This window comes from Arvicola amphibius, chromosome 14 (assembly GCF_903992535.2).
Source record: "Arvicola amphibius chromosome 14, mArvAmp1.2, whole genome shotgun sequence".
NCBI classification, from domain to species: Eukaryota; Metazoa; Chordata; class Mammalia; order Rodentia; family Cricetidae; genus Arvicola; species Arvicola amphibius.
In genome coordinates this window covers 11,484,790-11,498,756 of record NC_052060.1, presented here as the reverse complement: position 1 = coordinate 11,498,756, position 13,967 = coordinate 11,484,790, and the positions used below count along the sequence as shown (strand labels likewise).

Genomic DNA, 13,967 nt, shown 5'->3' with positions numbered 1-13,967 from the left:
CAATACTTTTGTCCTGTAACCAAGGGTGGCAGTTCCTTGGAATAGTCCCAGATTTCTTGTTTTACAGGCTGACATTTTTAAATTTGTGTTTTGAGAGCTTTGGAGATATAAAACAGCTGATGACTTTAATCAAATAATTTGATTTCTTATTGTTATGCTAGATACTATTCTCTGGAAAGCACTAGAGAGTGACCAGATTTCTATAAAGTATAAAGATCAGGATGGTTGTTTTCATGGAGGACATACCACTTTTCAAAAGAATCTCATTTTAGGTTTTTTGGTTTATTTGTGTGTGTGTGTGTGTGTGTGTGTGTGTGTGTGTGTGTGTGTTTCCCTGCATGTATGTCTAACTGCATCCATGCAGTGTCTGAGGTCAGAGGAGACTGTCAGATCCTCTGGAACTAGACTTACAGGTGGTTGCGAGCTGCCAGGTAAGTACTGGGAACCGAACCTGGATCTTCTGCAAAAACAGTATTTACTCTTAACCACCCAGCCTACTCTCCACGAATTCAGTTTTTTAAAAGGTCATTTTCACATGACTGTACTCCTGGGACAAATGAGGGGCTCGTCCCAAGTGTATCCAGCTGAAGATAAACTATTGCTACTCTGAGTGCTTTTGTCATGGCTCTTCTCTGGGACAATGGCATGGAGCCACACAGGGCACCAATCTAGGGTCCTCCTTATGAAACTAGAAACCTTAAACCTATTCATGATTTAACCTGGTCATCAGATTGATATAAAAGGCAACTGTGATGGAAACATACATACTCACATGTGCGCACGCACACACGCACACACACGCACACACGCACACACACAGACTGACTTACAGGCCCAGGTTTGTATGTCACTTTCAGTCCAGTGCTAGGTGGTGGCTGCTTCACTCTAAACCTGGCAGGAAGAAAAATGGAAGAAGATTTATAAAAACAAGCAATGGAGAAACTCGGGTGCTGTAAAATCAGGAAGGTGTTAATCTAGAGGCCAGGGAGTCCATATCATCTATAAACAACCAAAGACCTTACTTAATATTGCATTGAGAGAAGAATTTGGGATCCACCCAGTTCATCCATTTCACGACAGGTCCTCATCCACATGAAGCAGATGCCAACCTGTACTCCCCCACTTGGTTACCTGTTGCCGATGGGCCCGGGGCAGAGCATTGCCAGGGTTTGGCTGGCCTACGCCTTGCAGCGTAGCTGTCAGTATTAATGTGAATGCTGATAGCCAGGCCATGCAGTTACAGAATGACAGCGCTTTGGGGGAATAGCAAAGCATGGGGGCCAGGCTGCTTGCGACTTGGTGCGGGTTTGCTTGCTTGGGGAAGAGGAGGGACCAAAAGAGATCAGGAAACGATGAAGGGCTTGAGAAGTTCTTTGCTTGCATGTGCTGCTTGCCTGTCGATCTCCTTTTCTGCCTGCACCCTGTGGGTTCTGCCTGGGGACTGAACAGTCTGCAGAGGAGAGTCTGCCTCTGCCTCCACACTGACTGCCACCCTCTACCAGCAGCTTTGCTGCCAGCCATTGCGGCTGAATCCAACAAGCAACAGAGTGAAACCTCTAAAACAGGAACTCTTCTGGGGAGACAGGTCTACATAGATAGGTTTTACTAGTTTAGGGTTAAACTAGTTTAGGGTTTTACCCATTTTATTGGTAACAACGGGGAAAGGAGAAAAAACTAGGTCTTAACTAGTACCCTGAGTCCCTTCACCATGTTTTTTTTTTTTTTTTTTTTTTTGGTTTTTCAAGACAGGGTTTCTCTGCAGCTTTTTTAGAGCCTGTCCTGGACCTAGCTCTTGTAGACCAGGCTGGCCTCGAACTCACAGAGATCCGCCTGCCTCTGCCTCCCGAGTGCTGGGATTAAAGGCGTGCGCCACCACCGCCCGGCTACCATGTTTTTTCCTTAGGGAGCCAGCATCCCAGAAGTTGGGGTTTGCCACAACGAAAGGGTGACAAACGGGATGCTTCTGCCGCTTTACCATATATTTTATTTCCATTCCAGATTCATAAACATTTAAAAGGGTTTGTTTATCATATAAGAATAACTCTGCAAGAAAAGTCCTTATTCCATGTCGATGGCAGACTTTCCACCATACACGTCATTCAGAACAGAACTAAAGACTCTTTGTAACTCTGAGTGACCTGGTCATAGATTTATGGTATACTGATCATAGATTTATGGTATACTGATCATAGATTTATGGTATACTGATCATAGATTTATGGTATACTGCTCATAGATTTATGGTATACTGATCATAGATTTATGGTATACTGATCATAGATTTATGGTATACTGATCATAGATTTATGGTATACTGATCATAGATTTATGGTATACTGGTCATAGATTTATGGTATACTGGTCATAGATTTATGGTATACTGATCATAGATTTATGGTATACTGATCATAGATTTATGGTATACTGGTCATAGATTTATGGTATACTGATCATAGATTTATGGTATACTGATCATAGATTTATGGTATACTGATCATAGATTTATGGTATACTGGTCATAGATTTATGGTATACTGATCCAATGGAGATGACCCAACTCCCACATGACTCTGGCAACCACAATAGAGTGAAGTGCACAGATGTAGCAGAGATAGCAGTGACCTGGTTAGTGCCCAGGAATTTGAGCCCTCTCCCCATTCTGGTCCACAAGACCTTGAAAGAGATCACCCAGCTTCCTTATATACAAGGTCTCAGAAGGGTCAAAGATTCCTTTGCTTTGGGTCTATAAAAATACCAGGTATGTTTTTAGACCCATGTATAAACTGAACTGTGAGGTGATGCTTATTAGTAATTATAAGTTAGATCTTCATAACTAAAATTACCATTGTTAGTTCTTTTTTTGCCTTAATTGGGCAGAAATAGTGTGGAAAGCACTTTTCAAGGTCAAAGACAAAAAGAAGTTTAAGAGAAAGGAAGACAAAAACGTTGAGCCCCAAATGAGGGAATTCTCTAGAGATTATCATCAGTTGTCCAGTGGAAAACTTGTGGGTCGAGACGCGAAGAGGTAACATTTTCAAAATGCTGAATAGTAAACTCATGTACAAGTAGATCAAAGACCTCAACATAAATCCAGCCACACTGAACCTGGCAGAAGAGAAAGTGGGAAGTAGCCTTGAATGCACTTCCTGAATAGTACACCAGTAGCACAGACACTGAGATTGACAATTAATAAATAAGAGCTCCTGTAACTGAAAAGTTTCTGTAAGGCAAAGGGCACAGTAAACAAGACAAAACAGTAGCCTACAGAATAGGAAAAGATCTTCACCAACCCCACATCTGACACAGGGCTGATTTTTAAAATAAGTAAAGAACTCAAGAAACTAGACATAAAAAAACCCCCAAAACGGGGCACAGATTTAAACAGAGAATTCTCAATAGACAAATCTCAAAGGACCGAGATACATTTATAGAACTGTTCAACACTCTTAGCTATCAGGGAAACGCAAATCATAGTGACTCTGAGATACCATCTTACACTCTGAGATACATCTGACACTTTGGCTAAACTCAAAAATGCTAACGACAGCCTATGTGGGAGAGGATGTGGAGTAAGGGGAACACTTCTCCACTGCGGGTGGGAGTGCAATCTTCTACAGCCACTTTGGAAATCGGTATGGTGGTTTCTCAGAAAATGGGGAAACCAATCTACCTCAAGACCCAGCAATACCACTCTCGGAGTTATAAATGGTTGTGAACCACCATGCCAGTATTGGGAACCAAACCCGAGCCCTTTATAAGAGCAACAAATGCTCTTACCATTGCACTATCTCTGAAGCTCTCAGGTTGCAAGATTCAAAGGCGGCATTGAAATGGACTGGGGTAAGAAGTTTATTAGAAGAGTTATACACTGTGGACAGACAAACAACAGCACAGGAGATACTCCAAGGAGGAATCAGGCCCACAGAAAAGAGAGTACAAGCAAGGGGGGTTAAGATCATGATAAAGACACTCACTGAGACGGTTGACCTGAGCTAATGGGAGCCCATGGACTCTGGACCAACAGCTAGGGAGCCTGCCCGGGACCAGTCTAGGCCCTCTGCATGTGTGTGACAATTGTGTAGCTTGGTCTGTTTAGATTGCCCCTAGCAGTGGGATCAGGATCTGTCCCTAGTGCATGAGCTGGCTTTTTGGAATCTATTCCCCATGCAGGGATACCTAGCCCAGCCTTGATGCAGGGGGGAGGAACTTGGTCCTGCCTCAAAATGATCTGATGTGCTTTGTTGACTCCTATGGGAGGCTGGCTCCTTTCTGAACAAAGAAGGAGTGGATGGGGGCAGGGAAGAGAGACTGGTGGTGCGGGGGGAGGGGACAAGAAGAGAGGGGAGAGAGGAAACTGGTCAGTCTGTAAAATAAATGAAAAACACTTAATTAAAAAAAAACAAAAACAAAATGCTGAAGTAGATGCCATCCAAAATACTATGCCCAGCAAAGCTATCCTTAAGAGATAAATGATTTTATAAACCAATAAAAGCTAAGGAAATCCACTACCACTGAACTTGTCTTACAGGAAATTCTTAAAGAGGTATTTTAGCCAAAAACAAAAGGATGAAAATTACCATAACGAATATGCATGCAACTGTAAAACATACGGGAAAAGGAAAATACATAGTCAAGTCAGAACACTCTAGTACTATAATATTGTTAACTGTACATATTCATGATAGTTGTAACATTCATATTTTATCTTGTAGTCTAAAGCCAAAGTGATCAAATATATAGAGACAATAACTATGAACTATACCATGTTAAATGCAAATTCTGACATCATGAACATAGATTGTGTGAAGGTAAAAGCTCCACACTTTTTTCTTTCTTTTTTTTTTTTTTTTTTTTTTTGGTTTTTCGAGACAGGGTTTCTCTGTGGCTTTGGAGCCTGTCCTGGAACTAGCTCTTGTAGACCAGGCTGGTCTCGAACTCACAGAGATCCGCCTGCCTCTGCCTCCCGAGTGCTGGGATTAAAGGCGTGCGCCACCACCGCCCGGCAGCTCCACACTTTTGTACGTAATCAGCTATTATCAGCTTAACTTGTAACTATAAGATAACTATAAGATGTTTTTTTTTTTTTGTTTTTTTGTTTTGTTTTTTTGCAGCTGGGCATGGTGGTGCACCCTTTAATTCCAGTAGAAGCAGAGAGAGCTCTGTGAGTTCAAGGCCATCCTGGGCTACATTTCCAGTTCCAGGCCAGCAAGGACACAGAGTGAGGCCTGGTTTAAACAAGCAAATTCGTTACATCTGGTAGCATTAGATCCCATGCTGAGGCAGTCATGTGGTGGTTTATGTGGAACTCTTCAGCTTTGAGTGACAAGCAAACTGGGCCCCTGTAGTGCTATGGTGGAGCGAGAGTTTGGCAGCTCCTGTAGAAGCCAGAAGCAGCGACTAGAACATGAATCTCTCTGCTTCTAGAGGGAGTGTTTGTGGGGGCTTGGGGGGGGGGGGGTCTACACAGATTACCTCTCCAAGGTTTGGCTCCAAAAGATGATCCCAGGCATTCTAATGAAAAGTCCGGGTCCAGATCTGAATCTACGTCGAGGTTTATAAGTTCTCTAAGACACTGTACAATCTTGGTCCCACTCCCATCTGAGGTTTATAAGTTCTCTAAGACACTGTACAATCTTGGTCCCACTCCCATAGATGATAGATGACCTGAAACAGGTCTTACAGCTGAGATGACTGAAGTTGTCTCAGACAATGCAGCCATTCTCCCGTGTCTTCTCAAGTGCATCTTGTTGGGGATTGGGCAAAGCCTGAGTGCAGCTTTGGTCGGTCTTGGAGTGTTTGGGCTGAGCCTGTGCACACAGGTCTCTAAGGTAAGCCTTCTCTAATAGCAGGCCCACTGTGTCTGTGTCTATCATGTATGGACAAGCCAGATTTGTGAAAGGCTTTGTCTCAGTACATTTTCAAATATAGATAATGCCAAGGAAGCTGAAGAACGGGCTAATGGAATGGAGCCCGACGGAGGTAGAATTAGAGTTTATTTCTCTTTAACAGAGAGGGAGCATAGCCCAACAGCAGGAATTTCTGTGGAGAGACCCACTTACGATAGCTCACGCTGTTGAGATTATGACAGAGGCCAGGATCGAGGTTATGGTGACTGCGGATATTACAGCAGCTCTCATTAAATAGGTAGTGGAGAAGGAGGTGGACAGAGAGCTTCTCAGACAGGTCACCCTCTCCCTACTGCAGGCATGGAGGACTCAGTTCCCATTTCTGAGCATGCTACTCACCTTATCACCTCGGCATGGAGTTAAAGACTTTTGGACGCCTATCATAGAGCCGTGATATTGCTTGTGAGAAATATTTTCTATTAACTCCCCTTTAAAAAATAAACAGTGCCTAGTGACGTTAGGTGACATTTACAACTTTGATGATGACTCCTGTGGGTGGAAGTGACACCCCATTTTCAACCTGCATTTGTGTAGTTCAGTGCTTTGTTCAAACTTGTTTTAGAAAAGTATGTTTTGCATATATTTTTACAGTTCAAATTTTGACAACTGGGATGCTTCTATTGCACAAAAGTTCATTTAAACATTTTCCCCCTACTAAATCCAGGGTGTTCTGAGAATCAAAGCCCGGGTGTAAAATGCTACCAAAGGACAAAAAGCAACAATAAGCACTTTGATTTTTTTTTAAAAAATGAGCATATCCATGTTAGCAGGAAAGAATTGCCTAAAACTATAGGAAAGTATCAAACCACAGAGGCAGCCAATACAAGATTAAGGAAAGAAGCCAGAAAACCAGCAATAAAATAATAACACTGTCACGGTACATGTTGCCACGTGACAGGTTTAAGTTTCCTAGTCAAAAGACATCAAATGGTAGAATAGATAAAAAATTAAACAAGAAATAAGGTTCCCCTCTGGTGGCCTGCGAGCAAACCCCTTAAGTTAAGGGCACACCAGGCTGGAAGTGAGAGGACTTTTCATGCCAATGCTAAATGAAAGAATGCAGGGGGCTACACTATTACATGACTTGAAGATTCATTTCAAGCCAAAAATCATGAAAGAAAGGGTAGGTGAGCTCATCAGGAAATAATCTAATTTGATAGCAGGTAATTTTTTATGATACAACTTTGTAACCTGACTGATTTCTGAGATGCCAATGGGAAATTTCTTTGCTCATTGTCTTCTTCTATATCCTTTGGCTAACAAAAGCTCATACTTGACATGTTACAGATATAAATATCAAATATCAGAGCACCCAAGTACTCAAAGAAAACACTAGTAAAAAATAAAGGGAAAATAAATAGCAATTCACCACTTTCTACAATGAGTAGAACAACTAGAGAGATAAATAATAAAAAGCCCATGACATGAGTTGAGTTTTTGACAAAATGGACCTAGCAGACATACACAGATGCTTCTATGTAATAACTGACTATAAGTCCATTTCTAACACACATGGAACATTCTCTAGGGTAGATCAAATGAGTCACAAAACAAGTCTTTTAAGGTGTATATGATCACAACAATATCTAGTTTCATTTCGGGCATAAACAGCTTGAAACCATAACTCAATTTCAGAAAGAATCTTAGAAAATTATGTATCTATTAAGCCCCATGCTTGTGAGCAATGAATGGATGAAAGGAAAAACCAAGAGATGAGAAAGCTGGTCGAACTCCAAGACGGACGTTACCTCAATAAATGTCTACACTGATACTGAGTACCAACCTCCTCCCAGATAAAAGCTTCCATCTTGGAGGAAGCTCCTGAAGACACAGACTGTTCTAAGGGGAGATGGAATATTCCATCCTGCTGGGAAGCTGCTTATGAGACAGGAAATGATGACTCAAAAGCTCCCAGAAGTCCCTAAGACTGACTAGATTGAATAGACTATTCCCTCCCTAAGAATATGCAATCAGTGAGGCACCCTTAGAGACGTCCTGATACAAGTCAAGCTGACTAGAAAAAGGCTCAGGCTAGCGAAGGAAGGAGCAGAGATCAGGTGAACTGCTTGGAAGAGGTTTGGATTACCCGAGCTACCGGAAAGAGACACTCTCCCACCTGCTGAGCTGCCTACAGGCTGTGCAGTGTTCTCCAAGTTTCTGTTTTTCATGAACTGTCACCCATACTGGGAGGGGGAGGGTGGGCTTTGGTGATGTAGTCATTTCAGCTCCTGTAAGTAACCTGTCATCTATATTCCTATAAATAATCCCAATAAAGCTCACTGTGCACCAGAATGGACTTTGGTGATATCCTTACTTTGGTCCATCATTGATTCCCTATCTGGGACAGGTAGACATTTGTTCATGTGTCCTCAGGAACAGTCTCACACAATTGAAAAAAAAAAGATTTCAAATAAATAGTATAATATTATACATCAAGGATCTAGAAAAGGATAAGCCTAACCCAAATTTGCAGAAGGAAAGAATAAAAACCAGAGCAGAAATATATCAACATGGCAAGCAATACATAAATAAAAGAAGAGAGTTAATAAAACTGAGAATTGATTCTAAAATAAATTAAGGAAATTTATTAGCTCTCAGCCAGCCAAAGAAAACTGGAGAAAGGAAAGACAAAAATTTATGATACCTCAGAAATAAAAACTGTCACAAAGGCTTATAATGAACAGTTTTATACCACCGACTAGAATAACTCATATGAAATGTATATATTCCTTTCAAAATACAAGTCATCATATAAGTCAAGTCAGGAAGAAATAGAGCAAATGGGCAGACTAATAATACTTAAAGAGACGGGATAATTAATACAAGACTTCCCATTTTAGTTACTTTTCTCGTTGCTTTGACAATGGTCTTGACAGAAGGAACTCGAAGGAGCAGTGTTTATTCTGTTTCACACCTCAGGGATGGGCAGCCAGTTCATCACACAGAGAAGTGTGGCTATGAGCTGGCTAGCTACATTGCCTCCTCAGGAAAAGAGAAATGAGGGCTCCTACTCAGTTTGCTTTCTCTCTCTCTCTTTTTGTCCTTTTTAGTCAGCGGAGGATCCTGCCCACATCCAGGGTGGTCTTCCCTCTAGGAAAATGCTTTCACAGACATGCCCAGAGGTGTGTCTTCTACATGACTCTGAGTAGAATCAGGTTAGCAAAGAAGATTAACCATTGCAAGTATTGCTCTGTCAATCTGACCCCTAAATCACTTAAAAATCACAGCGTTCTGCCACTGGTCTCCATAGGCTCATGACCATCTCAAAATGCAAAATTGATTCATTTCAACTCCAGCTTCAGCCTGACGTTACCTTAATAGTTAAGCCAGGAAAAAAAATCCTGAGAAGACTATAGGTTATTGATGGACATTAACACAAAAATCCCTAATATAGGCTATGTATCACGGCCAAGTTAATTACATGTGTACAAATCACTTACAGATGTGATGATAAAACTCATAGTCTCGATTGTTGTATAAAGCTTCTGATAATGGCTGACCTATTGACCTAATTACAAACTCTGAACAGTTCAGACATAGTGGAGATGTATCACATAATAAGGACACCCACAGAAGACCCAAAGATGACATCATTCCTCTCGAGAGCTGGTGAGAGGAAACTGTGCTCACTTCACCACTTCTATCGCCCATGATGTAAACAGCACCAAATGAGCCATCGTTTAGATAAGAGAAAGAAGATATCAGAATTGGAAAGGGGAAACTCAAGTGACCTTTTCACATAAAAGCCAAATATTCAAAAAGGAAATAGTAAAAGTTAGAACTAATGACTTGCTTGGAATTGTTGGGCACAAGGTTAACCTTCAATAATCAATAGCATTTTTATATTACAACACGGTAGCTAAAATATTGAGAAGATAATTTCACAGGTGATAGCATTGAAAAACCACACACTTAGGCGAGGAAATATCAACATATCCAGAACCACAAAACATTGTGAAAGACACTGAGAAAACAGATGACTGCACTGCAAAGATGCCCCGTGTCCATGAATTGGAAGAAAACTATTAAAGAACCCGTAATAAATGTGGTGTGGTAGCACACAGTTACAGACAGCACCAGCACTTAAGAAGCTGAAGCTAGAGGATCACTGTACATTCAAGGGCAGACAGTGATATATAGTTGTAGTGTGCATCCAAAAATGCAAAACCCAAAGTAAAATGTCCATAATATTTGGCAATTATATACTTCCAGCACAGTCTCCTCTGAAAGTCAATGGTTCTCTATAGATTGTGCTAGTTAGCTTTTGTCAACTTGATATGACCTACAGTTAATGAAAAGGAGGGAACCTCAATTGAGAAAACGCCTCCATAAGATAAGGCTGTAAGGTATTTTTTTTTAAAGAACAAATAATCCAATTTTATTTTTTTTATGAATTTTTTTTTCCTCATGGTTTATTTTTTTTATATTTAAAAATTTCCATCTCCTTCCCTCCTCCTCCCCCCTCCCTTCCCTCCTCCTCCCCCTTCCCTCCCCTCCTTCTCCCCCTTCCCTCCCCTCCCCTCCACCCATACCTCCCCTCCCTCCCTCTCAAGGCCAAGGAGCCATCAGGGTTCCCCACTCTATGCTAAGACCATTTTCTTAATGAGTGATTGATGAGGGGGAGCCCAGCCCATTGTGGGTGGTGCCATTCCTGGGCTGTGGACCTGGAATCTATAGGAAAGCAGGATGGACAAGCCATGGAAAGCAAGCCAGTAAGCAGTACTCTTCCGTGGCCTCTGCATCAGCTCCTGCTTCCAGGTTCCTGCCCTGCTTGAGTTCCTCCTGTCTTGACTTCCTTCAGTGATAGACTTGGAAGAGGAAGTATAAGCCTAATAAACCATGTCCTTCACAACTTGCTTTGGGTTATGGTGTTTCATCATACCAAAATAACCCTAAATAGGACACCGATATTGGAAAACAATTTTCTAAATTTGTGTGAAACCATAAGAGATGCTTAATATCCAAAATAATTCCCAGGAAGGAAAACAAAGGTGGAACATCTTTAAAGCAGCTAGAAAGCTAACAACAGTCAAATGGAAACAGCATGAGGCAGGCATACAGTTTGACAGACATGAAGATCAGTTGAACAGAACAGAACCCATAAGTAAATACACACACACACACACACACACACACACACACCACACCACACACGTTCCTGGCAATATATAGACACAAAGAGGAAATAGAGGAAATGACAATCTTTTAAGTAAGCGGTGCTGCAAAACCGGATTTCTACATGCAACAGAATGAAAGTGGAGTCAAATTTAAGTCCATAACCCCAAATCAACCCGAATGGATAACAATTTCAACATGATACTTCAAACTGTAAAATTCTTGGATAAACACAGAAGGTGAGAAGCCTATGGACATTAATCCTGGTAATAACTTTTTTGGTTATCACACCAAAAGTCAAGAACCCAATCAAGATTAAAGAAGTGATAATACATCAAGCTGAAAATCTTCTGTACCGAAATGTAACAGCAAAGGGAGTGGCATTGGAAGTAAGCAACAGGCAGAGAAAAAAGTATCTCCAAAGCATGTTTATGATAGATAATTTAAAGTTATAAAGAACTCATAAAATTCAGTAGGACATTATTGGAAAAAAATAATAATCTGATTTAAGGAAGCACAAAAGACTTGATTTAACATTTCTCTACAGAATACATAAAAATGACTGAAGGGCACATGAAAAAGTATTCAGAATTCATCACCAGACAAATATAAATTAAAACCATTAAGAAGTCCTTTGTAAGAGAAAACTCAAATGTAACTGGAGGTTTTTTCTGTGTCCCACCTGGTCCTGCAACTGCTTATAAAATAATCACCCCGAAGCTTATTATTAGTTATAATTGTTTGGCCAATGGCTCAGTTATTACTAGCTAGCTCATATATTTAAATTAACCCATTTCTATTAATCTATGTATTGCCACATGGCCGTGGCATTACCTCGTTTTCTACATGTCTTGCTTCCTTGGTGTCTTCCTGACTCCACCCTTCCTCTCCCTGTATCTCTACTTGGATTTTCTGCCTGGCTCTATTCTGCATGGCTATTGACCAAATCATCTTGTTTGTTTTTTTAACGATTGGCAATAAAACATAAAACAGTTTCTTTATTGATTAACCAACAAAAGCAACACATATATGGAAGGACTTTCCCCCACCAATAACCATTCTGTACACTCTGAATATATGTTGGTCTCATTGGTTGATAATAAAAGCTTCTTTGGCCTATAGCAAGGCAGAATATAGTTAGGCTGGAAAGCCAAACGGAATATAAGGAGTTAGAGGGACAGAGTGGAGTGAGGTGTCAGCCAGATGCTAGAGGAACAAGAGCACAGGTAAAGCCATGAGATGTGTGGCCAAACGTAGATGAATAGAAATGGGCTAGTTTAGAAGCAGAAGTTGTTAGTAAGTAATAATCCTAAACTGTTGGGCCAAGCATTTTATAATTAATATTGACTCTCTGAGTCATGATTTAGAAACAGCTGCAGGACAGGGTGGGGCAGAGAAACCTCCATTTATACTCAAAGGTAAGAAATGTTGGAGAGGGTGTGGGAGAAAAAGATTTACTGCCCTCCTGGTGGGAATGGACACAGTAGAACTTCGAGACTGAGCAGCCATTGGATCTAGCAGCCCCTCTTCTGGGAGTGTAACCAAAAAGAAATAAAGCTCCCCCCTCTTATAAGTGTGGACAAACACTGTACTGCTGTGTGCCCTGCAATGCTACTCACAACAGCCAAGACAAGAAGACAACCGATGTTCTTATCACCAGATGTGTGGATAAAAATGAGCATCGGTGGATATAAACAACGGAATAGTATTCAAACCTAAATCACGAGACCATGCCTTTTGCTAATGCATGGGTAAACCCAGAGGACAGCATTCCAAGTAAAATGAGTCAGACATCCTGCTTATATCTGGACTCTAAAAATAAATTAAGATACACAGAAATGTAGAACAATAGTGGTTACTCTTGATTCAGGCACTGAATCAAGGCCGAATGAGTTAACACAGGTCAAAATCTACAAAGAAACTGCCAGAGAGTTAGCTAGTGGTTAAAGGCCCATACTGCTCAGTCTTCCAGAGGCTCTGAGTTCTAGTCCCAGCATCTCCACTGTTTTACAAGTTCCTGTAACTGCAATCTAGAGACTAAAATCTCTCTCTGGTCTCTGGGGACACTCACACTCATGGGCATGTGGACACAGGCAGACGTGCATGCATATAAATAATTAAAAAATAAATATTACAATAACATATAGAAAGTGATAGAGGTGTAGAGCAAACAAGTCTGAGACCTACATGAGGATTGGGGGCAGGAGAAGTGTATTCTATATAGAATTCCCACTGAATGAGTAAATTCTGGCTGCTCTTGACACAAAACCTACTTGCGCCACTGCAATAATCTCTGGAAATATTTATGCATCCTATGAGAACATGTCACAGTTCTGAAATGTGCCCAATACTTTTGGAGAGAGCTTTCCCTATCAGGTATAAACAAATGTTGATTGAGATCATCACAGTTGGTGATTATTTAAGATACAGTGTGATGGCTAGTATCAGTCGTCAACTTGGCATACCTGGGAAGAGGTAACCAGATGAGAAACTGTATCCATCAGATTGGCCTGTAAGCAAGTCTGTAGTGTGGAGGCCCAAAAATGTGAGCCTATTTTCCCGTTGACCAAAGGTCAGAGAGTTGGAATTTACCTCTATTCCTTCAAGGTTATTGTGTTTCTACCTCAAACAAAGGTCCCACCTAGATTCAGATCAGAGAGTTCTGCTTTCTCAAGGTTATTGTCAACAAGTGTGGCTAATAGCCAGTCCTTGTATTTCAGGAATAGAGAAGTAGATATGTTTCTACCCCAAACAAAAGTCTAAGGATCCAACTAAGGTTCAATTCCCTTAAGGAGACAACATTAGATTCTACCCAGGGAGTGGTTTGCCTATAGAACACTTCGGTCTAGGATGTGAGCATGACTTGTTTTGTCCTAGCTATAGAATGTTTAACTATGGATGTAGTCTGTGACCTTCAACCCGTCTATTCATTTCCTTATATCATGT

General features: G+C 41.0%; 1 protein-coding gene across 1 annotated transcript in view; it reads right to left on the bottom strand.

The window, feature by feature from the left end:
• Spag17 (sperm associated antigen 17) overlaps nucleotides 1-13,967 on the bottom strand; it is a 219,833-nt gene that overhangs the window by 4,907 nt on the left and 200,959 nt on the right. Inside the window, exon 46 of the mRNA XM_038311719.1 lies at nucleotides 831-891. Within this exon, the coding sequence (XP_038167647.1) occupies nucleotides 831-891 (61 nt within the window). The remainder of the gene's footprint in view (nucleotides 1-830; nucleotides 892-13,967) is intronic.